Source organism: Bombus affinis, chromosome 18 (genome assembly GCF_024516045.1).
Source record: "Bombus affinis isolate iyBomAffi1 chromosome 18, iyBomAffi1.2, whole genome shotgun sequence".
NCBI classification, from domain to species: domain Eukaryota; kingdom Metazoa; phylum Arthropoda; class Insecta; order Hymenoptera; family Apidae; genus Bombus; species Bombus affinis.
Window position 1 is genome coordinate 4,848,254 of NC_066361.1, and position 22,724 is coordinate 4,870,977.

General features: G+C 35.9%; 3 protein-coding genes across 6 annotated transcripts; 1 reads left to right on the forward strand and 2 right to left on the reverse strand.

Annotated features, from left to right (window-relative positions):
* The first annotated feature begins 212 nt into the window (after positions 1-212).
* LOC126926528 (ER membrane protein complex subunit 3) lies at positions 213-1,723 on the forward strand. The gene is made up of 4 exons (XM_050742860.1): positions 213-509; positions 611-867; positions 946-1,287; positions 1,357-1,723. Exons 1-4 carry the CDS (start codon positions 361-363, stop codon positions 1,365-1,367), a joined length of 759 nt encoding a protein of 252 aa, XP_050598817.1. The 5' UTR covers positions 213-360; the 3' UTR covers positions 1,368-1,723.
* Positions 1,724-1,725: 2 nt separating this feature from the next.
* LOC126926520 (nitrilase and fragile histidine triad fusion protein NitFhit) lies at positions 1,726-5,948 on the reverse strand. Of its 4 annotated transcripts, XM_050742843.1 has the most exons (7): positions 5,144-5,948; positions 3,593-3,626; positions 2,950-3,100; positions 2,719-2,874; positions 2,424-2,630; positions 2,140-2,352; positions 1,726-2,068 (listed from the first exon to the last, which is right to left on the reverse strand). In XM_050742843.1, exons 1-7 carry the CDS (start codon positions 5,328-5,330, stop codon positions 1,910-1,912), a joined length of 1,107 nt encoding a protein of 368 aa, XP_050598800.1. In that variant the 5' UTR covers positions 5,331-5,948; the 3' UTR covers positions 1,726-1,909. The 4 variants fall into 4 exon arrangements, with proteins under 4 accessions (XP_050598800.1, XP_050598803.1, XP_050598802.1 ...); XM_050742846.1 differs by lacking the exon at positions 3,593-3,626; XM_050742845.1 differs by lacking the exons at positions 3,593-3,626; positions 5,144-5,948 and adding an exon at positions 3,342-3,586.
* A 2,038-nt stretch (positions 5,949-7,986) lies between these two features.
* LOC126926426 (tyrosine-protein kinase Btk29A) lies at positions 7,987-18,983 on the reverse strand. Its single transcript, XM_050742735.1, has 10 exons — positions 18,891-18,983; positions 12,564-12,628; positions 11,258-11,323; positions 10,883-11,011; positions 10,607-10,800; positions 10,121-10,292; positions 9,397-9,565; positions 9,194-9,312; positions 8,859-9,111; positions 7,987-8,451 (listed from the first exon to the last, which is right to left on the reverse strand). The coding sequence occupies exons 1-10, from the start codon at positions 18,966-18,968 to the stop codon at positions 8,350-8,352; spliced, it is 1,347 nt and encodes a 448-aa protein (XP_050598692.1). The 5' UTR covers positions 18,969-18,983; the 3' UTR covers positions 7,987-8,349.
* Positions 18,984-22,724: the final 3,741 nt, after the last annotated feature.

The following is a 22,724-nucleotide window of genomic DNA, read 5'->3' on the forward strand; positions in this document are numbered from 1 at the left end:
GTAATAAGCACTTTTATATGTTACAAGTATTTATATATGTAGAATTAATATATTCTAACTTTTTCATGCACATTAAAAATTTATTTTTTATATACGCATAAAGTATATGTAATCCTGAAGGAATTTTATTTAATGTAGTTGCTTTATATGCTGCAAAAAATACATTAAATACACTTTATTATCGGTGAGGTATGAATCATTATTTCTATATCGTGTCGTCTAGGGGGCTCCTGCTATGTATAACTGGCAACTGGTATTAACATGCACATATTCTTGCCTTTGTAAAATGTTCTTCAATCTATTTAGTTTTCTTACTTTTCTTCTTTCTTCCGCGTAAATTTCGGTGCAGCGACAAGTGGTATGGCTGAGTTGATTTTAGATCCAAACATTCGAGGATGGGTGTTCTTACCTATCGTTGTGATTACGTTTCTCGTAGGCATTATTCGACATTATGTTTCGATATTACTTGCCTCACAGAAAAAGGTTGAGCTTCATCAAGTACAAGACAGGTGATTACGTGAATCTATAAATTGCATATGTGAATATATAAATATAGTGTATTTCCAACCTGTCGAAACATTTCATTATTATATATTTTGATGTTTTCTAGTCAAGTGATGATACGCTCTAGGCTGTTAAGAGAAAATGGTCAATATATTCCAAAAATGGCATTTATTAGCAGAAGGCATTTCTTTAATAATGAAGAGACAGGGTATTTTAAAACACAAAAACGTGCCCCAGTATCACAGAACCCAATGACAGATCCTAATATGATGACAGATATGTTAAAGGGAAATGTAACTAATGTTTTACCAATGGTATTAATAGGTGGCTGGATTAACTGGATGTTTTCTGGCTTTGTAACAAGTACGTTCAAAGGGTTATGTGTATGATCTAGAGCATAAATTCAGTCTTTTCAAATTAACAACAATAATTATATTTTAGCTAAAGTACCATTTCCTTTGACATTACGTTTCAAACCAATGTTGCAACGTGGTATAGAATTAGCTACACTTGATGCTGCATGGGTTTCATCTGCATCTTGGTATTTTCTTAATGTGTTTGGATTACGTTCCATTTATACACTTGTCCTTGGAGAAAGCAATGCTGCTGATACCTCTAGACTTTTACAGGATCAAGTATCAGGTGCTGCAATGTCTATGCCACCAGATCCAAAAGCTGCTTTCAAATCAGAATGGGAAGCATTGGAAATATATGAACATAATTGGGCGCTGCAAGGAGTTGAAGCAGATCTTATAGGATCCCAAAGAATAGATACAAGTGAAGGTATGTGGATATGAGCAATGATAAATTTTATATTAGCCTCTTATTTTAATAATACTTTGTATCTTATAGGTAGCAAATAATAAATATTACATCTATATCCATAGATATAGCATGTGCCATTTTTGGATAAATAATCGAAGTTTTAAGAAATTACTAAATGAATTAATAACTTGAATTATCATAATAAATGATGTATAATTTATTTCGTTCTTTATAACATTCTACAAAATATTATTTTACATTTTATTAGAATATCTGCATTACAATTTCTTAGTAGTTTGTTATACTTTCAGTTTCATATGTACAAAAATTGTCAACAATTATAATTGTAGCAATATATTTTCACCTACTTTACATCTTTACGGTACAAATATTTATAAGTTAATATTTATAAGTTATATTAGACAGTATGTACAATAAAATTCATCATAATAAATGTTTGTTTTATACATATATATTAAGAAAATATAATGTTTATTACATTTCAATCCCTAGTTACTTTACATAAAATATCAGCCTTAGCACGAGCATTTGCTCCTGTCAAAAAGTAAAGATAAAAGCAAGTAAAATTTAATATAATTATATAGATATATACGTATATATACATCATTTAAATTAAAGATTACAGGGGTTCTATTTTAGGATATACATCTGTTCGACGATGATTTTCGCACGGCATATTTTCCCGAATTCGTTTTAATAAGTTTAAATCAATTTCTGCTAAAACCATATCAGTTTTTTCACTACACTGCGCTACTATAGTTCCCCATGGATCAATAATCTGACAAAATTTTATACATATAGCATCATATTTAATGTAATAAAACTAGCATAAACTATAAAATTATTTACCATTGCATGACCCCAGCTCACTCTCTTTTTGTTATGTGCACCAGTTTGAGCTGCAGCTATAACATAACATTGTGTTTCTATAGCCCTTGCACGCAATAATACTTCCCAATGAGCAGCACCTGTTTGATATGTAAATGCTGATGGATATGTGAGAATTTCCATTCCCATATTTCTTAATGAAAGAGATAATTCGGGAAAACGCATATCATAACACTATTATTACTGTTAAGTAAATACAATTTCTTAGACTTGAAGAACAAGATTATAAAATTTAAAAAGGATACAATACTGAGGCCTAATTTACCAGCTGGTGTTGATATGGGTGGTTCAATCTTTTGCCCTGCTAAGACATAATCTGATTCCATTAATCTCACGCCAATAGTTTTATTGTCCATATCAAATAAATGGATTTTACGATAAATACTGGCTATTTCCCCTTCACTATTTATTACAACATGTGTATTACTTATACGCTTTTCATCGTCATCTAACTATAAATATGTAATTAAAATATATGGATTAATAAAAAACAATTGTAATATTTTTTTTGTAAAGAAATAAAAAGAAATTTAAGCTTACTGCTTCATGTAATCCACCTAACGATAACCAAATTTTATTTGCTTTAGCAATTTCTTTGTAGCTTGACATTATTGATCCATTCAAAGGTTCAGCCATGGCTACTATATCTTTTTTATTATCGGCTAAATAATCACAGGCCTCAGGAAAGAAGGCCATCTATCAAAGTAAAAATTTATATAAATATAAATAATATTTAAAAAATGAAATTAAAGTTTTATTGTATGTGCTTACACAAGCTGTTCTAGATTTAGCCTTCTCAGCTAGTTCTCGTACAGTTTGTAAATTTTTTTCTTTATCATTTGTTGATGTCATTTGACATATTGCAACTAATGGATGTGCCATAGTACTAAATTTAGCAATAAGATGTCCCGAAAATTGTTTTCTAAAAGATCAAGTTATAAGATGATTAAAAATAAGTGATAAGAAAGTTCTTTGTTTTTTATGTTTGTATCAATATAAAATTTTTTATAGACAAAGTTAAGTTACATTTACTACAAGTAATTTACTAGATACACTTATACATTTTCTTATTATATTTTCTTTCCAATTATTACCTGTGACATTTAATAATAGAAAAACTGCTTAGAAAATACATGCTTATCGCTTATTTATGTTACACGTACATAGGAACATTTGACTATACAGAAATGTCAATGTTGAAATGGGATACATTAATAGATATATACTAATAATTATATATTTTATAATGACGTTTTGTTTAAAGAAGAAAATAATTTCTATAAATCGTAAAGTATGCTTAGATAAGAGTTATACATATATAACAAGTTTTTACAAATTTATAAAATAAATTATCAAAATTTTATAGGTTAACGAAAAGTAAATATTGAATGTCGCGCACTCGAATTGTGCTCACGCAGTCATGAGCCATCTACCGGCTACTGCAGACCCTTTGAAACAGAGTTTCAATCAGTTTGAGTTCGGCAACTGCTGCGTTATGTTTGGTTTGTAATCGCGTTAATACTTAAAAAAAAAATACTTAAAAAAAATACTTAAAAAAATACTGTTGCATGTTTATAACGTTGGTGTTTGATATTTATGCTTCGTGTCAATATAGTGCGGTATAAAAGTAATAGTAGTATAAAATATAATTATATATATAATATATAAATAAAATGTTGGTGTTTGATATTTATGCTTCGTGCCAATATAGTGCGGTATAAAAATAATAGTGGTAAAGTACTTCTATGAATATGATAAAAATCGTTCTCGAAATCTATACATTGTGAAATGTGTAGCAATCGTTAATTTGTAATGAAACAAACTTCTATCAGTAAATCAACTTTATTTTTTTTATGCCTTCGTTCGTGTAATAATTACTAAGCTAATTACTAGCTTCATATATATGTCGGAGAGTCAGTAGGATTTGAGGTGTGGGCAGGCAACGAATCTTCACCAGCAGTAGCCATTGTCGAGGTGTGATCCAGAGTTTATTAACACAGGTAGGGAGACGTGAGACTTGACAAATAAACTGCGGCGGTTAGGTACTCGCGATGCGAATGACAATGGTCTGAGGTCCGATAACGAATACGCGGTCAACGGGACTCTTTTATCCTTTACTCGTCGGCAACGCCTAGGTGGTACTCTCAGTTAGCACGCTAAGTAAGCACTCTATCGAAATGATGAAATCGTACTCGAAGCTCTCTCAGTGACGCGGTTTAGGAAAAACTTAAGAAGCTCTCTAGCGGCACCAGGTCTTTTATATTCGTGGAGACAAGTTTTCGTTCGGAGAGTGAGGGAAATTGCCGTTGTTAATTGATCAGTCTTTGGAAGTGTCCTTCACGGAAAAGACTGTTTGCCTATTTTCGTTAATCAAGGTTTAGGGTTTATGACGGGTCATTAGGCTGGCTGCAGATGTTTTGCGAATATGTCTCGACAACCGGCAATTGACCTACCCATAAAATGGGGTCTGCTTATGGCGAGCCATGAGACAGAAACCATTAGTGTGCTTACTGTCGAGTGCCGTTACAACTATTTCTTTTTATGGAGGACTATAGACTTTTCCATGACTTTGTTAGAAAATGTTCGTCCCTTGACCGCGGCTACGTTCGGTGACTGGTTGTCACTTCGAACCCAAACTCATTCTCATAGATTGCAGGCAATTACAATTGGGCTGAAGGACGGTGATTGTTTGAAGCTACGGCTATGGCGGAGTGCAAACTACAATATTGGGGGTTTTTCCCCAGTTTTCGACGGAAGGCTCCGGTGTCTAAAATTAAAATTTTAGTAAAGATTGTGTTGAATATTAAGGTAACCTATTTTTATTAAACTCCTCTTATATTGTGCCGATTTTTATGTTCAATTTCTTTCGAATGACTGGATGTTCTGCTTATTATGGAAGATGGTAGATTATGGTAGATTATGGAAGATTAACCAAATACAAAAAATACGTATTTTTTTTACTCACCTTTATATGATCCTGAATTGTTTGAAATTCCCGCTTCGTGATTTGCTCCTACATGCATATATTCATCCATACTATCATTAAGCACGCTAATTCTAATTATAACTATGTTTTTCGAACGTATTGAAGCGTAATAGAACGTACCCACGCAAAGAATATTTATTTTCACATGTAAGGTTTTTTCATACATATAGAGCTACATAATCTACATCTACATGATACCTTTGGTAAAGATACAAATTCTCGTGCACATGCATAGAACTTCATGATCCTTTCTGTGGCGCGTGTTACTTCCGGTAAAGTATTTCATGATGGACAAGAGTTGCTCAAAAAGACGGTCTATGAAATTTTCGAACTAGATTAGACAGTAATATCCTTGAACAACATAAATATTTAACTGTTACAGCTTGAGCACGACGCTAATTAACACTATTGTGCAATGTTCTGAATTATCAATACGACTTTTGCAGTTACGTGAACAGACATTGACAGACGCTTGATATAATTCAAACAATTAAAACGAAATTTTTCTTCGATGTACATATATGTATACAATATCTCTTGCTAAAATATCATGATAATTATGAATTAAAGAATATAAGATTTTTTTAAAGGGTTTTTTACTCTAAGGTTAAGAGTATAAAGTTTTATATTTGAACTTTCGACCGTTCGTGGGGAGACGCATCTCGAAGAAGCACACCAACGGAAGTAAATTCCCGTTACGATTTGAATAATCGACGCCACTAATCATTCCATCCCTTACTTCGGTTAAGATAACAATGACGATTGAATGGATATAATGCTGACATTAACATATATTATGACATTAATATATATTTTCAGTTATAGGTTAATATATATTAAGATCCAACAACTTCAAAGTGATACAATGTTACGTATATGGAATGCCAAACTACGAATGAATGAGACTTGAGACTCGTTTCGTGTTGGCAACTGTAATGATATATCTTCTATCGATTGTCTGTCTTCGACTTGGCGATTCTGCTGACTGACTTCTGACTCCTTCTGTTCTTCGAACTGTGCTTTAACTCGAGCCAGTTTTAACTGACTATTCGCTCTTATGCGATGCCCATTGGTTATGACCCGCGTAATGAATGAACATAGGGAGAGGAAGCCTCCTACCAATATGGATCGTGAGTGATCTTGTTCATGAGAAAAACCAGCTTTTCCGTTAGACAATATTCGTTTTTCCCGTTAGGTAACTACCCGCTTTCTCCGTGATTTTTAAATACGAATAACAATCCTAAGGACTGTTCTAAGGACCAGCCATAAGCAGAAAATACTTACAGGACTGAAGATCCAGTTAAAAAGATTCTGTTTATGGTGGTTCCTTAGATTTATTGAGGATTTGAATTACTGTGCGTGGGCCTTTGACGGTCAGACCATGAAGGATGGCGCACGGACTGTCCTACGCGACGTAACAACAATTCTTAACGTTATATGCTCTAGAATAATCTACTTCCATTTAAATTTGTATTATTAAGATATCGTCGAGTTAGAGAGAGCTCGCTCTTTGAAAGATACAACAACAATTGACAAAAATGCCTCTATTAGACGAGTAATATTGTTATGAATGATTCTAAATCTACAAATAATACTGATAATACAACAGGACATGTTATTTTCCTTTATTCTATTTTATTAAGTTGTCATAGTATATAACACACAAGTGAGACATTTATTTATTACATTCATTTATCAAGCAGAAATAATGTTCTCATTAATGGAGTTACATTTAGTATTCTCGTTAAAAAGTCGATAACAGAAGGACAGTACACATTTCTACGGCAAAATCACAACTTACTAATATATCCTGTTTGAAGGACAATCAATAAATACTACTGTTCTACTTGTAAATGCATTCGTATCGTTGCGTGGAACAGATACTCTGAAACTCATGATGGACGAGGCAGGGGGTTGGAGAGTTGAAGATTAGGATAGATTGAAAAATCTGATATATCCGAGAAACACATAATAATATCACGCACTCGGATCGTTTTCGTTCGACGAGAAAAGACAACATCTAAAATGTCTATAGTAAAGAGGAAATTTTTGAAAGTTGGTTTAGATCATAGAAGGAGAGAGAAAGAGAGAGAGGGGGAGCGAAGAGTGCAAGGGTAAAGGGTCGCTATGCTGCAGGGCCAATAATGTATTAATATTGTTTCTTCTTCTTCTTTCTTTTTTTTTTGTTCGCTTTTCTCGTTTCTTTTCTGTTGTTTTGTAAGCTGCGTTAATATAATCGTTGAAATCGACACATATAATATATATAATATATATAATATTTCGGGACACACATATAACTTTTATTTGCTTTTAGATGCTTGTAAATATCAATCCACGGCTGTCCGAAGAAACTGCAAATCTCACAGATGTTCGAACTTGATGATGGTGACTAGCTTGGTGGCCGGGTGTAGGTGAGGATGACGCTTTTTTTTGTTCGTTTTTCTCGTTTCTTTTTTGTTGTTTTGCAAGCTGCGTTAATATAATCGTTGAAATCGACACATATAATATATATAATATATATAATATTTCGGGACACACATATAACTTTTATTTGCTTTTAGATTGCTTGCAAATATCAATCCACGGCTGTCCGAAGGAACTGCAAATCTCACAGATGTTCGAGCTTGATGATGGTGACTAGCTTGGTGGCCGGGTGTACTTGGTGAGGATGACGCTTTTTTTTGTTCGCTTTTCTCGTTTCTTTTTTGTTGTTTTGCAAGCTGCGTTAATATAATCGTTGAAATCGACACATATAATATATATAATATATATAATATATATAATATTACGGGACACACATATAACTTTTATTTGCCTTTAGAAGAGGCTTGTAACGCCTTGCAAATATCAATCCACGGCTGTCCGAAAGAACTGCAAATCTCACAGACGTTCGACGAGCTTGATGATGGTTGATTAGCTCGGTGGCCGGGTGTACTTGGTGAGGATGACGCTTTTTTCTTTAATTTACGCGTGGATGACGGGAGATGTAGAAAATCAACCGGGGGTGGTAGAGTGGCCCGTGCACGTGTTCTTCTACGTGATGACGGTAATGTTGCTGAGTTATACGATGACGACGAGCTAGACGATGATGGTGTTCTCGGCGGTCGCACGAGCGATAGAGATCTTGCCGCCCGTGTTGGCCGGCTCGCAGCTGACGATTGGCGTATACACCGTAGAAGGTTGAGTCAATCATTTAGCAGACCTTGAGACACACCAATTAGCTGCTCCTTCAGTACGCGGAAGGAGGGTCGTACTTCCGGGTTATGGGCCCAGCATTTTCGCATTACCTAAAGTACAAATAGTCAATTAATATACATATAGTCTTGTTAAAGTCTTGGGGTTGTTGTAGGATGATCTTATTAGGAGAATTATTTGAAAATAATCATGCTTATTTCTTTACATATTATGTATACTGAGTGGTCCAGGTAACTGTTTCATATTATAACTCCGTTAGCAGTGCAGTTACAGAAAAATGTCAAAGGAGGAACATGAATGATCCAAAAAGTACTATATTCGTAGGGCCATGTCTTTTTTGGAAGTGCAGTGGTTTATGTGCAATCAATAATTGCATTATTTTTTTAAAATGGAATCTCTAACTGCACTGGTAATAGAGTTATAAAGATGAAACAGTTGCGTGGACCACCCTGTATATCATAGCGTAAATAATTTGGAATACGATATGGCTATGACAAACCTCGTAAACTTCTTTGAAGCAGGCTTTAGGTTTTTCCAATATGATTCCACGTTGCACTCTTTCCACAACTTCGGTGTTTTTTAGGCGACCATAAGGCATCTTTCCGCATGTGAATATTTCCCACATAAGCACTCCATAGGCCCAGACGTCTGATTTTGAGCTGAAGCGAGTGTAGTTCAGCACTTCTGGGGGCGCCCATTTGATTGGGAATTTGGTGCCTCCGCTACTAGTATACTGGTCATCCAGTACATATCTGCAACGAAATTAAAAGATTTCTAACTAGTAACTATAAACTAGGAGTACAAGAAACTGCATAATGCCGAAAAGATCTTCACCTTGCTAATCCAAAGTCTGCAACCTTTACCACATGTTCTGAGCCCACTAAACAATTGCGTGCAGCAAGATCTCTATGAATGTAGTTATGTCTTTCTAAATAAGCCATGCCTTTGCAAACCTGTAATTCAGAGTATTTCAATTAGCATTAATAATTACAATGATTAAGAAATGAAAGAATGACATTTAGCAATTTTGAATTTACCTGTATGCACATGTCTAAAAGGAGACCAATATTTAGTTCTAGAGTTGTTTCATGACGACGGAGGTAGTTGAGCAGAGATCCATGTCGCATGTATTCAGTGACAATGTATATTGGTCTGTTCTTACTGCAAACGCCATATAGTTGGACCAAATTCTGATGTTGAAGTTTCCTATACCCAATAATTTAACATTTGTCATTCACTAAATTTATTTCTTAACACTACAATTATTAACACGTTGACTGCCACGACACCCGTATTCGGTGTCAGCAAAGTTTCTGGTCGAGCCGCGTAACCCATATTCGGGTGTCGCTTATTTGACTACTTGCAAAGGATTGTCGTAGGTATTTGAAAAGATATTCCATAATAATAAAGCTGTTGAATTGTTATAAAAGTAATACGAAAATGGTTTATTTCAAAAATTATTTAGAATGTAAAACTAAGAAATAAGTTTTCAATTTTTCTTTTCGACATTGTAACGAATTAGGGCAAAGATTTTAAGTTATTTAAGTGGAAAGATGAGAAACAAATGCGAAGGAATGGAAACGAAAGAAACGAGAGATCATCCTTGGGATCATTACTTGAGCGACTCGCATTACTAAAATATCGATGGGAGCACCTAGCAGAGAACGCTTGGTACTGCTGCACGCGTGGCCTGACGGAGATTTCTTTGAAAACACGCGTGGCAGTCAACGTGTTAAAAGATTGATTTAATTATCGACTTACGTCATCACTTTAGCTTCCTCTATAAAATCATCTTCAGACATCGTGCCTTCCTTCATCATTTTTACTGCAACGTCTATAGAACCGCGCCATTTTCCCCTTCGCACTACGCCAAACTGTCCAGAACCAAGTTCTTCCAACAAGTGTATTTCTGCTGGATCAATCTCCCACTTATCTGTAAATCAAAGACTTATTACAGCATTCTGCAGAAAATGGTTTACTTCTTAAGCTTTTGTAATTCCCTTAAGGGGTTTTTTTCTTTTGAAAATTACTAGTGGATATTTATGCAGATTCATATTTTCATGAGCAGAATTAAAGAAATGAGATTTAGATTTTTAAAGGCAGGAGATTTGTTTTGTCTCCCGAATATTATAACGTGCATTTTATCTTAGATATTTTATACACTTTTACGTATTATGTGACCAGCATACATATTTTCTTTATAATTCCCATAAATATATGAGAATCTGCATTCTCGAAATTACAAACCATGACTGAGGCCGGCAGTTGGCGGCACAGGGCGATCACAAGGACTGGTTTTCAGTCTGCTGGCTAGTCCACCGCCATTGTGCTTATGATAGTTAATCAAGTCTGGTATTGAGCTACAGCAATGTTTTTCAGACAAATAAAACTCTCCTCTAGTGTTTTGTTTGATGTGGTAGTGTTTTACGTGAGGATTTGGGCTATAACGATACGAATATCTTCTTATTAATTTTTTCTACAATTGTTAACGTACAAAGAAGCATTGTATATGAAAACATTTACACTTTAGTGTAGAGAGAAAGCGTGTACATCCCTTTGGTAGACGAATTACGTACGACGAAGCAACCTTCCTTATCCTCCTGTTTGAGCAATGATTCTGCGCGTTGTCTGGACATATCACCCACATACCACCTACAATTCCAATCATTATATTTCAATCATCATTATATATAGCACGCGTTCATTATTTAGTTGCTTGTTTATTATAATCTTTGCCTTTTGCTTTACGATAGCTTCCAGCTTACATGATATTTACATTTACGTTTTGAACTCTTATCTTACTAATTACTCAACTCAATACATGTTATTACTACCTCACAACATTACATATAACATTAAAAAAGCATAAATTCGTGTATGAACTCTGCAGGTACGTACTCATATCTCTGAAGACCCAGGAATTCCTTTTCCTTCACGTAGTTGCTAGGGATGTAACCGATGGATCTGGAAGAAGAATCAAAGGTTACAATTAATGTCTTTACGTTATTCTCTGTCCAAACTATTCTATAAATATTGTACAAACATTGTGCAATTATTAACAAACCGATATCATGGAAATTTGATGAAACCTCGCAAACGAACATTATGCTTCAGTTTTGATCAAATCCAATTACGAATTTACAGCAGACAAAGTAACATCATATCGTGTAATGGACGTCATTTTATCATTATCCAGCTTCGTTTCCACGCATATATTCGCTGCTCAAATATGCAAAACGAATATCAATACGAATGTGTGATATTTGTCAATATCATTTGTCAATATCATTTGTCAATATCATTTGCGTGTACGTCGATTGCTCTGCATACATCGCGTATAATATTTCAAAAGTAACGTAATTCAAACAAGTATGCTTTTGGGAAAAGCGAAGAACTATTTCTGAGCTTAAACGGTAGATAATTATTTACCAAACCGGCCAAATGTTGGTCAAATTGGTAACATAATTCGTAACGGTTAAGGGTATCATCCCCTTAATCTCATTATCAATAAAATTAAGTTTAAATCGTAACATTATTGTTTGTGAAAAAATATAAGCTATTTTTTATAGCAATAAATGCAGAATATTATTTTATAAAAGTTAGTTAGTCAACTAACTTATACCATTACGTTTATCAGTCCTTTACACATGCAGTACGCTAATATAGGTATTCTACATGCCAAGTACAGTTTCCCTTGGCTCGTGTTTACTTACTACACGTCTTATTGTAACGTTCGTCAGTCGAATCGTCTACCAATGCATAACCCTAATCCGCTTTTGGTTGCGTTAAGTAGTCATCAGGGAGTACGAAGAGAGGAACCTAAGCCATTAAAAGCACTCGATTGCCGAGCATGCAAATTGCTACGAAGATATGGGTATCGAGCGAAACGTCGTTAATCCTAATTACCGCTTGCAGCAAGGGTTTGCATAATTGGCTGGATGTAATTAAATTGAAGCTTGATCTCGATCGAAATCTTTCGATACGATGTGTGGTTTTATTCGCTTGAATTAACGTTTGCTAAAATGGTAATAAGTTTTCAAGGCTATTTTAGAGAAAGTTTTAGGACAAATGACGTAAATAAATAAATTAGAAGCGAGGCAACATATTAAAGATAAATGTAGCAAAAATGATTCTACGTAGAATTAAAATAACGCTTATTTCGTTTTGCTCTTCTTTTGTTGTATATGATACAGCCTTTACATACCCGTGTTCATCTTTGACTTTCCACCAATGTTCTTGAGAGTCGTCCAGCACCTCGTACTCTGCGCCCTGCCACACAAAACAATTTATTGTTATTCTTTCATCATACTTGAATAATTTAAATTCCGTGTACGATACGACGTCGACAAGTATCAATCAATGACTTTCAATTCTAACCGCGAATAATACGACCTTCGATGTGACTCTCGACGACAATGTATGATCTCGAAATAATCTTAAACTCGAATGAAGCAACTTCGACTAATGTCAAAAACCAACCACATAACAACATAACCTCAACAACCATCCATGATTTTTACCTTGATTGAAAATAACTTTGAGAATCATCGGTTACTTCAAAGTGATTCTGAGCGTCGATTATTCGACCTCGATCGTTACGCGACATGATCGTCAAACAACCGCAATCGGAAATTACACTGAATCGTATTTAGTTGAGCACAAAATATAATACGTTAAATTTCGCGAGTAACAAACGTGTCTATCATCGATCTATTTATCATATGCATTGAGTTCGTTAATTTATTCACATACTTTCGTTCTTATTGGTACAGCGAGGATTTAGAAAACTATTCTGGAATGTCTAGTAAATTTTCGGAAGCCATAAAATATCTCTTTGTTAATTTAACATCTGATGAAACGAGATGCGCCGTACATGTCCCAAGTGTTAATGGGACCAAGATTTCTCTGCGTATCAGAGGATAACCAGAGAGCGTGTTTTGAATTAAAACGGCACGATCGACCGATAGTTTTCGAAAGGAAATTATTGCTGACGATGATCCTTGACCGAACTTTGTTTCCTCGTTAGAAGCATGTGATGGTCTTAGGTGCGCCATCTATCGTTAAAAAGTTTCCAAGCAGTTATATCCTTTGGTGAACTAAATATTGCTTAGTTGTTAGGTTGAAAGTAATATTTTAACCGTAATATTTTAACCAGACCGATTCTGTAAAAAGAAAAATTACATTTTTAACGACATATACATTATTCAAAAATTCTTTTTCTCCGATTTTGCTTGCAACCTGTATTTTTATATTCTTTCTTTTGTAATATAATATATTAACACGTTGAATGTCACGCCAGTTTTACAAGGTTTGGCTGTGGCGCCACGGTGAATTTTTTATTATGCCATACACGTATAATGTTGAAATATTACTTACAACAGATATGCTACGGTGTATAATCATCACTAATGAATTTATCTCACTGAGGTGGTCACCGGTGATCTTCAGGCGCTGTAGTGCAATTTCGCCCGTTCCATTTACTTTTTGCGATTATCAATTATCTCATATTGTTTCTTCGCGTTGCTAAATAATTGTTCTACGTTATTCGGACCCGCGATAATCCTAAAGAACCGTCACAAGATTTAGCATTTTTTACTTTACCGTCAAAGCCCTTAATTGCCATTAAACATAGGGTTATTGTTGGTTAAGGTAAAACACGGAAAAGGCGGGCTTGCTTTCCCATGTTCGACAGCTACTGGTAGGGAGCGCACATAATAGATGTATATTTCATGTATAAATAAAACTATTTTTATATGTTTTATACCGTCACCGGTGACCGGTTCTCAACTTGGCCGTGACACGTCGTGGAAGTTAAGTTAACTTAACCCCAACATAATCCTACGGCATTAAACGTATTGAGTAATGTAATATAATAAGAATATAATAAGGAAAAGCACGTCAGTAAATAAGATTCTATGGAACATTGTATCCGTATTTGTTACCGTTCTATTGTAGTATCGTCGACAAAAGGCCTAAGATATCGGCCGAACCGTATACGATGTTGCGAGAACCGCGGTGTCGTTGGGTACAACAATGTATCGTCGATCTTTTCAACTGAACAGTTTCGTCGAAAAGGCCTACGTGACCATGGCCACGAGCGTTTTCGGGACACGTGCGCTATAGGGCGGGGAAAAAACAAAAGAGACGCTAAAGACAATGTTAGTTAAGACGCAGGCGAGAACGAATGCAAAAGGCGTGCAGTATGAGTTGAGAATCGGGAGCGTGCGAGTGCGGATGCCGAAGACGAGAGTTATAGAGAGTGATTTGAACGGAATAAGACTTTTGTGTTTTAGTTCAAGTTAAACATTTATCGTTCTCTGTCCAATTAATCCCTGTTATTTTTATTAATCTTAATAAATAGCATTAGGAGAATTTTACAAATCTAAATCATCCTAATCCTATCTTTTTTCCGATACTACAATTGGGGGCTCGAGCCCGGATTGAAACCAGACAGAGAACGACACGTTTAACGGAACTAATTGCGTTGAAAAAAAAAGAGTTGAAAATGGCAAATTGTGAAGAGGAACAGTTTTCGACTGAAGAGGTTTCGACGCTGGAGGAGCTAAGAAATAAGCTCGCAAGTCTGAATCTGCCGATATCAGGCTCGAAGTCAGTGCTGATGGCCAGGCTGAACCGAGCGTATAAGGCTGGTCAATCAACTTCGAAGGAATCGAAGCGCGATGAGGAATCGGTAAATCAGCGAAACTTAAGGAGTGGGCAGAGAGCTGAGCGCGATCAGGATGGAGACGAAGACCTCGAGAAGCTGAGGACGAAGGAGTTGAGAGCGCGCCTCGCTAGCTTGGGGTTAAAGGTCACAGGGAGAAAATCTGAACTACGCGCACGGCTACAGGCGGCCCTGGAAGGAGACAACGTATCGTCGGAAGAAGAAAGCGACGACGAAAGTGACAATGAAGAAGATGAGAGAGACGTGAAGAAACACGAAGGAGGTACGCGAGCGATGTGCTCGGACCGTGATGAACATCGCCAAAAGGCAGGTACCGTTTCGGTGTTAAGCTTTAAAGACGTCGAAGACGCATTAGAATCGTTTAGCGGTGACAAAGGTGAAAACGTGGAGCGATGGTTCGAATCATTCGAAGAAGTCGCGGACACGTGTATGTGGTCCGACGGTCAGAAGGCAGTCTACGCGAGGAAGCTGCTGAGGGGATCGGCGAAAATATTCGCAAGCTTCGAGTGCCATGCCAGGACTTGGCATGAGCTGAAGAAGGGACTAATCGGAGAGTTCTCCAGAAAGTCCAACAGTAGGCAAGTACACCAAAAGCTTAGTGGGACGAGAAAGAAAAGCGACGAGGCGTGCTTGGCCTGCATGTATCGCATGCTGGAAATAGCCAGTCATGCCGATATAGAGGAAGAAGTCAAAGTAGAGTACATCATAGACGGGATAATAGACGAAGAAGTCCATAAATCTATGCTGTATGGTGCTGCATCCATCAAGGAGCTAAGGAAGAGGCTAATCGCGTACGAGGAGCAGAAGAGCCGAAGGACGAAGTCGGTTGCGAAGTCGGCCAGAGTTGAGAGAAACAACAGTCCCAGTCAATGTGGAAGTGCGAGAAAGACGCGTTGCTACAACTGCGGTGATGAAGAACACGTGTGTGCAGAGTGCCCGAACAGGTCGAAGGGACCTAAATGTTTCAAGTGTAAAGAGTACGGACACATCGCATCGAAGTGCGACAATCTGAGCGAGTCCATTAAAGAGGTTGGTAGTGTGTTTCGATTGTTACCGACGAAGCGTGGTAAAGACGTGAAGATCGGAAATTTCGAACTGAGCGCGCTGATAGACACCGGTAGCGAGTTAACTTTGATGCGGTATAATCAGTATGTAAAAATCGGAGCGCCTAAGTTAAGTCAAGACATTATCGAATGTCACAGTATCGGGTCTAAGAGAAATTTTACGCTCGGCAAATTTCCGACAGATATTATTATAGACGGTGAATTGTATCATATAACGATACACGTAGTTCCGAACACTGCGATGCAACACTCGTTGTTGATAGGTACAGACTTCTTGGATACCGTCGAGACAAGCATGAAGAGGGGAGATATCTCCATTCATAGAATAAAAAATGAGAATTCCGATGGGTTTCCAGAGGTCCTTAAAGTGGACATAGAGACAGGAACGCGTGAAGTGGATCTATGTCGTGTCGAGAACGTGCAACATAAGCAGGCAGTTGCAGTTCCCACGAGTGCTTGTCTCAAGGATACCGTCGTAATGAACAAAATTTCGTTAGATGAATCGGTTGCGGCGAACATAACCGCAGTAGCGTCGGGTGGAAACGATACGGACGGTTGCGATCAAGTTTTTGTAAGATGCATCGAGCATCGCGCGAATTGTAGAGTTGTACAAAGAAATTCTGTCGCGAATTCTACGAAGCGAAACAAAAGCAAAAATAAGGCGGCTGCAAGAGAATTTGAGGTAGTGCGAAGACGAGCTATCAACGCGACCTCTCGTCGGCGAAGGGCGTTCAACAAGAGACGCAAGAAGGCGACAATCTACAAAACAGGAGATCTGGTGGCGATCGAGAGGACGCAAGGCGGTCCTGGGTTAAAGCTGCGTTCAAAGTTCCTTGGGCCGTACCGTGTGGTGAAAGTCCTGCGAAATGACCGCTACGTAGTGCAACGAGAAGGCGAACACGAGGGACCGCGCACGACTTCCACCGCAGCCGACCACATGAAGTGGTGGAACGTTGGTGTTAGTGATGATAGTGAGAACAGTGATGAGCACATCCGAGGGCAGATGCGATTTGTCAGGAATGGCCGAGTGTAGTATCGTGGACAAAAGGCCCAAGATATCGGCCGAACCGTATACAATGTTGCGAGAACCGCGGTGTCGTTGGGTACAACAATGTATCGTCGATCTTTTCAACTGAACAGTTTCGTCGAAAAGGCCTACGTGACCATGGCCACGAGCGTTTTCGGGACACGTGCGCTATAGGGCGGGGAAAAAACAAAAGAGACGCTAAAGACAATGTTAGTTAAGACGCAGGCGAGAACGAATGCAAAAGGCGTGCAGTATGAGTTGAGAATCGGGAGCGTGCGAGTGCGGATGCCGAAGACGAGAGTTATAGAGAGCGATTTGAGCGAAATAAGACTTTTGTGTTTTAGTTCAAGTTGAACATTTATCGTTCTCTGTCCAATTAATCCTTGTTATTTATATTTATCTTAATAAATAGTATTAAGAGAATTTTACAAACCTAAATTATTCTAATCCCATCCTTTTCCGATACTACACTATTGCTTGTTTTCAAGTATTTACAAGTTAGAATAACTAGAATTAGACGAAAAATCGCGCGCAACAACGATTCTTGAATATTTTCTTAAAATCGCATAATCACGTGAAATGTGACGTATCGAAGGTAGCAGAATTATTTAATCCACTTATCCACCTAAACTACAATGTCTACTGTGTCAAGCCAGAACCAGGTCATTTTGGAACAAAAAATACTATCTGTATTTTTCGCAAGGAATGATCGAAAAAGTTCAAGATTTTGCTTAAGTGCTTCGAAAGCTTCGAACAGCGGTGCAAAGTTTCTATATCCTCGTGTAATTCAGTTTGTCTGTCCGATTCTGTATGATACAGCGCATGAATCAAATCGATTTATGATGGCACGGTTATTAACGTAATACGTACGCGTGTTTGGATTCGATAGGAGGAACAAGTGTTGGACGCGATTAAATTGTGGTTGGTCAAGTTCCATTTGAACCGATACAAACGGCGTAATTTACGTAGTTCAGTTTACTACGATACCTTTTAGTTTGCATTGTGGTATAACACAGATTCTCAGCATAACATTTACCCTCATATGATATGATACGCTTTGCTTTATCGACGTATAGTTTTCATCTCTACGAGACGCGATCCGATTCGATTTCGTTTGGTACAGTTCGATACAACCGGCTACGAATCGATTCAACGATTTAAGACGACACGTACCACGTAATGCTAGTTTGCTTTTTCCTTCTTTCACGTTGTACATAAAACGATTCCAATCGATTCAGTTCGAGTGCACGCGCTGCGATTTAATTCGATTCGATAGGAAACAATACAGTTTGGTAACGTTTGGTAACGTTTGGTTTAACGTCGAATCGTAAACTATATTCGCTATGTAGCTACTCTAGCTGAATGCGATTTCGTACCATTCGAACGCATAATTATTGAAATCTTCGCAAAGCACGAAAAGATATGGAAGGCCCATTCACAATCGAATATCGACTGTCGTTTGCTTTTATGTGATTCGGATTTCCGTTTCAATTGACAATTACCGTGGCTTCAGGTTCTCCCCGGTGTAATTAAAACTGCATTATAGAACCGTCCGTTAAACGATCCCGTGCATCGATTCCCTTTATCGCCGTTTAATAGCGTATTACATATTTTATAACCTATCGATATGCTCGTGAACCGTACCACGTCGTACCGTCGTACCACGCGGATAAGTCGACTCGTAATACGGTTTACTGTGAGTGTTGTTTTTGTTCATTCTTTCAATAAAAAAGCGAAAAATAGAGTTTCCCTTACCTTTACAAGGGTCAAATCGCCACCCTCGATCGCTCGAAAAGGGTACAGAGCTACCACGATCTTCGTCTTTCTCTTCATTGCCTTGTCCTATAACATGTATTAATTGTTACTCAATTTATCATTTTTACGTTACTCAATTAAATCAAAAAATTAGGTTACTTAATTATTTAATTACGGAGAAGGTTTTTTTTAGAAATATATTATTACAGTGTGGTAAATAATGTTATATGGAAAATAGAGATATTTATCTGTTGCCTTGTTTTCTTTTGGCGGAAGGATACGTAGCTCGTTGAAATATGAAAGAAGGATTCGTTACTTTACCTTAGGTTTAGTAGATGGGGTTCCAGGTATGCCTCCTAGCATCATTGAAGTCGAGGTGGTCCCTGTAACATAAACATTACAAGTTTTCCTTAGCGATTGATTTGTTAAAATAAAAGATACATTTATTTTAAAATCGATGTATTTCATATACAGTCGCTTACGGTCAACAGTAATTAAATATATTTCCGTATTGGACATATTGTACTAAGTTAAAGCTGCAAAATGTAGATACTTTATGTAGGATAACAAGTTTAAAAAAGACGGAAATGTATTCTTATATTTTCTGATTTGAGTCTGTAGAAAAACTAATTTCCATCGTCCATGGAAGAGTTAATTTTAGTTACAAGTATATATATATATAGGAAAATATGGAAATATATATAAAAAAAGGATATAACGAAAAAACACTTGTACGGTCCGTTGAAGTAATTACTTCAAGAAAAACTCTACATCTCTGCTTTTGTATATCCATGAACAGCAAACTGCTGTTACAAAGAGAATAGGATTTAATGAAAAAGATCCCAAATAAGAAGAGGTGCATATTACCGTGCACTAGAATATAAATTTTGTTTTAGATTACAAGGTCTAGAAACAAAAGAGCTATAAGTAGATTTCTATCGCTGTTTCTTGTAGCCTTCAGCTACAGCCACACACCAAGGTTAACTTTTTGGTAATGTCCTTTGCTATAAATATATGAACATGCTCTCTATCCTTCTTCCTATTGTATTGTAACACTGTAAGAGTGAGCATCTAGATCAGCATACACTATTGTAGTATCGTGGGCAAAAGGCCCAAGGTATCGGCCGAACCGTATACAAAGTGGCGAGAGCCGTGGCGCCGTCGAGTACATCAATGTGTCGTCGGTCCTTTCAAGTGGACAGTTTTGTGGAAAGAGCCTGCGTGACCCTGGCCACGGGGTTTCGGGACATGTGTTCGATGGGACGAGAAAAGACAAAGAGACGCCAACGGTAGAGTTAGTTGAGACGCCAGCGAGAACGAATGCAAAAGGCGTGCAGTATGAGTTGAGAAGCGAGAGCGTGCGAGTGCGGATGCCGAAGACGAGAGTTGTAGAGTTGCTAGCGTTGTAGAGAAATCGAGTTGTTAGTTATAGAGTTGCGAGAGTGATTTGAACGGAATAAGACTTTTGTGTTTTAGTTCAAGTTGAACATTTATCGTTCTCTGTCCAATTAATCTCTGTTATTTTTATTAATCTTAATAAATAGCATTAAAAGAATTTTACAAATCTAAATCATCCTAATCCTATCCCTTTTCCGATACTACACTATACTTATATTTGTTTCAATATATTTTTCTATTACAAATTCATCCACTCTCCTCTATCACTTAACCCCAAAAATATCCCACATTAAATTAATAAATAGTGATAATAATTTATTTGATTTTCATCTCATACACTATACGTGTACTTATACTTGTTTCAATATATTTTTCTATTACAAATTCATCCACTCTCCTCTATCACTTAACCCCAAAAATATTACACATTAAATTAATAAATAATGGCAACAGTTTATTTGATCTTAACCTCATACACTATACCTGTATTTGTACTTATTTCAATATATTTTTCTATTTCAAATTCATCCACTCTTTCCTCTATCACTTAACCTCAAAAATATTACACATTAAATTAATAAATAATGGCAACAGTTTATTTGATCTTAACCTCATACACTATACCTGTACTTATACTGTTGAGGTTATTAGATGTATGAACAGAGGAACGCGTGGATAAATTGTAAAGTAGCAAATATATTTTAATACAAAAGTATAAGTACAAGTAGAAATATAATTTTTAATAATAAAATATAATTATAAGTACACATCGTCTCCTGTCTACTGTCTATAGTCTGTCTTCGTCTCAGTCTATTGTCTATACGCTGCCGACGGCTTCGGTGCGTGAGAAAACTAAGAAGACCAGATGTGGAGTTTTCTTAGAAGTGGTGACCACTTCAACGTAAATAATAACAATTTATCTGATTTTGACCTCATACACTATACCTATACTTGTAGTTATTTCAATATAACTTTCTATTACAAATTCATCAATTCGTTCCTCTATCAGTCAACCTGAACAATATCGTGTATTAAATTAATAAATAATGATAAATAAATTGTTGATTTTTACCTTATACACTATACCTGTACTTGTACTTATTTCAATATAACTTTCTATTACAAATTCATCCATTCGTTCCTCTATCAGTCAACCTGAACAATATCGTGTATTAAATTAATAAATAATGATAAATAAATTGTTGATTTTTACCTTATACACTATACCTATACTTGTAGTTATTTCAATATATTTTTCTATTACAAATTCATCCATTCGTTCCTCTATCAGTCAACCTGAACAATATCGTGTATTAAATTAATAAATAATGATAAATAAATTGTTGATTTTTACCTTATACACTATACCTATACTTGTAGTTATTTCAATATAACTTTCTATTACAAATTCATCAATTCGTTCCTCTATCAGTCAACCTGAACAATATCGTATATTAAATTAATAAATAATGATAAATAAATTGTTGATTTTGACCTCATACACTGTACCTATACTTGTAGTTATTTCAATATATTTTTCTATTACAAATTCATCCATTCGTTCCTCTATCAGTCAACCTGAACAATATCGTGTATTAAATTAATAAATAATGATAAATAAATTGTTGATTTTTACCTTATACACTATACCTATACTTGTAGTTATTTCAATATATTTTTCTATTACAAATTCATCCACTCTTTCCTCTATCACTTAACCTCAACAATATCACACATTAAATTAATAAATAATGGCAATAGTTTATTTGATCTTAACCTCATACACTATACCTGTACTTATACTGTTGAGGTTATTAGATGTATGAACAGAGGAACGCGTGGATAAATTGTAAAGTAGCAAATATATTTTAATACAAAAGTATAAGTACAAGTAGAAATATAATTTTTAATAATAAAATATAATTATAAGTACACATCGTCTCCTATCTACTGTCTATAGTCTGTCTTCGTCTCAGTCTATTGTCTATACGCTGCCGACGGCTTCGGTGCTTGAGAAAACTAAGAAGACCAGATGTGGAGTTTTCTTAGAAGTGGTGACCACTTCAACGTAAATAATAACAATTTATCTGATTTTGACCTCATACACTATACCTATACTTGTAGTTATTTCAATATAACTTTCTATTACAAATTCATCAATTCGTTCCTCTATCAGTCAACCTGAACAATATCGTGTATTAAATTAATAAATAATGATAAATAAATTGTTGATTTTTACCTTATACACTATACCTGTACTTGTACTTATTTCAATATAACTTTCTATTACAAATTCATCCATTCGTTCCTCTATCAGTCAACCTGAACAATATCGTGTATTAAATTAATAAATAATGATAAATAAATTGTTGATTTTTACCTTATACACTATACCTATACTTGTAGTTATTTCAATATATTTTTCTATTACAAATT

Excerpts from the sequence above, each read along its gene's own strand:
- LOC126926528 (XM_050742860.1), top strand. The coding sequence starts at position 361 with ATGGCTGAGTTGATTTTAGATCCAAACATTCGAGGATGGGTGTTCTTA. Across the intron at positions 510-610 it reads CTTCATCAAGTACAAGACAG|TCAAGTGATGATACGCTCTA; the intron begins GTGATTACGTGA and ends GATGTTTTCTAG. Across the intron at positions 868-945 it reads GTTTTCTGGCTTTGTAACAA|CTAAAGTACCATTTCCTTTG; the intron begins GTACGTTCAAAG and ends ATTATATTTTAG.
- LOC126926520 (XM_050742843.1), bottom strand. The coding sequence starts at position 5,330 with ATGTATGAAAAAACCTTACATGTGAAAATAAATATTCTTTGCGTGGGT. Across the intron at positions 2,631-2,718 it reads TAGGTGGATTACATGAAGCA|TTAGATGACGATGAAAAGCG; the intron begins GTAAGCTTAAAT and ends ACATATTTATAG. Across the intron at positions 2,069-2,139 it reads TGAGCTGGGGTCATGCAATG|ATTATTGATCCATGGGGAAC; the intron begins GTAAATAATTTT and ends AAATTTTGTCAG.
- LOC126926426 (XM_050742735.1), bottom strand. The coding sequence starts at position 18,968 with ATGAAGAGAAAGACGAAGATCGTGGTAGCTCTGTACCCTTTTCGAGCG. Across the intron at positions 12,629-18,890 it reads GCGATTTGACCCTTGTAAAG|GGCGCAGAGTACGAGGTGCT; the intron begins GTAAGGGAAACT and ends TTTGTGTGGCAG. Across the intron at positions 9,112-9,193 it reads GCAGACTTTGGATTAGCAAG|ATATGTACTGGATGACCAGT; the intron begins GTGAAGATCTTT and ends ATTTCGTTGCAG.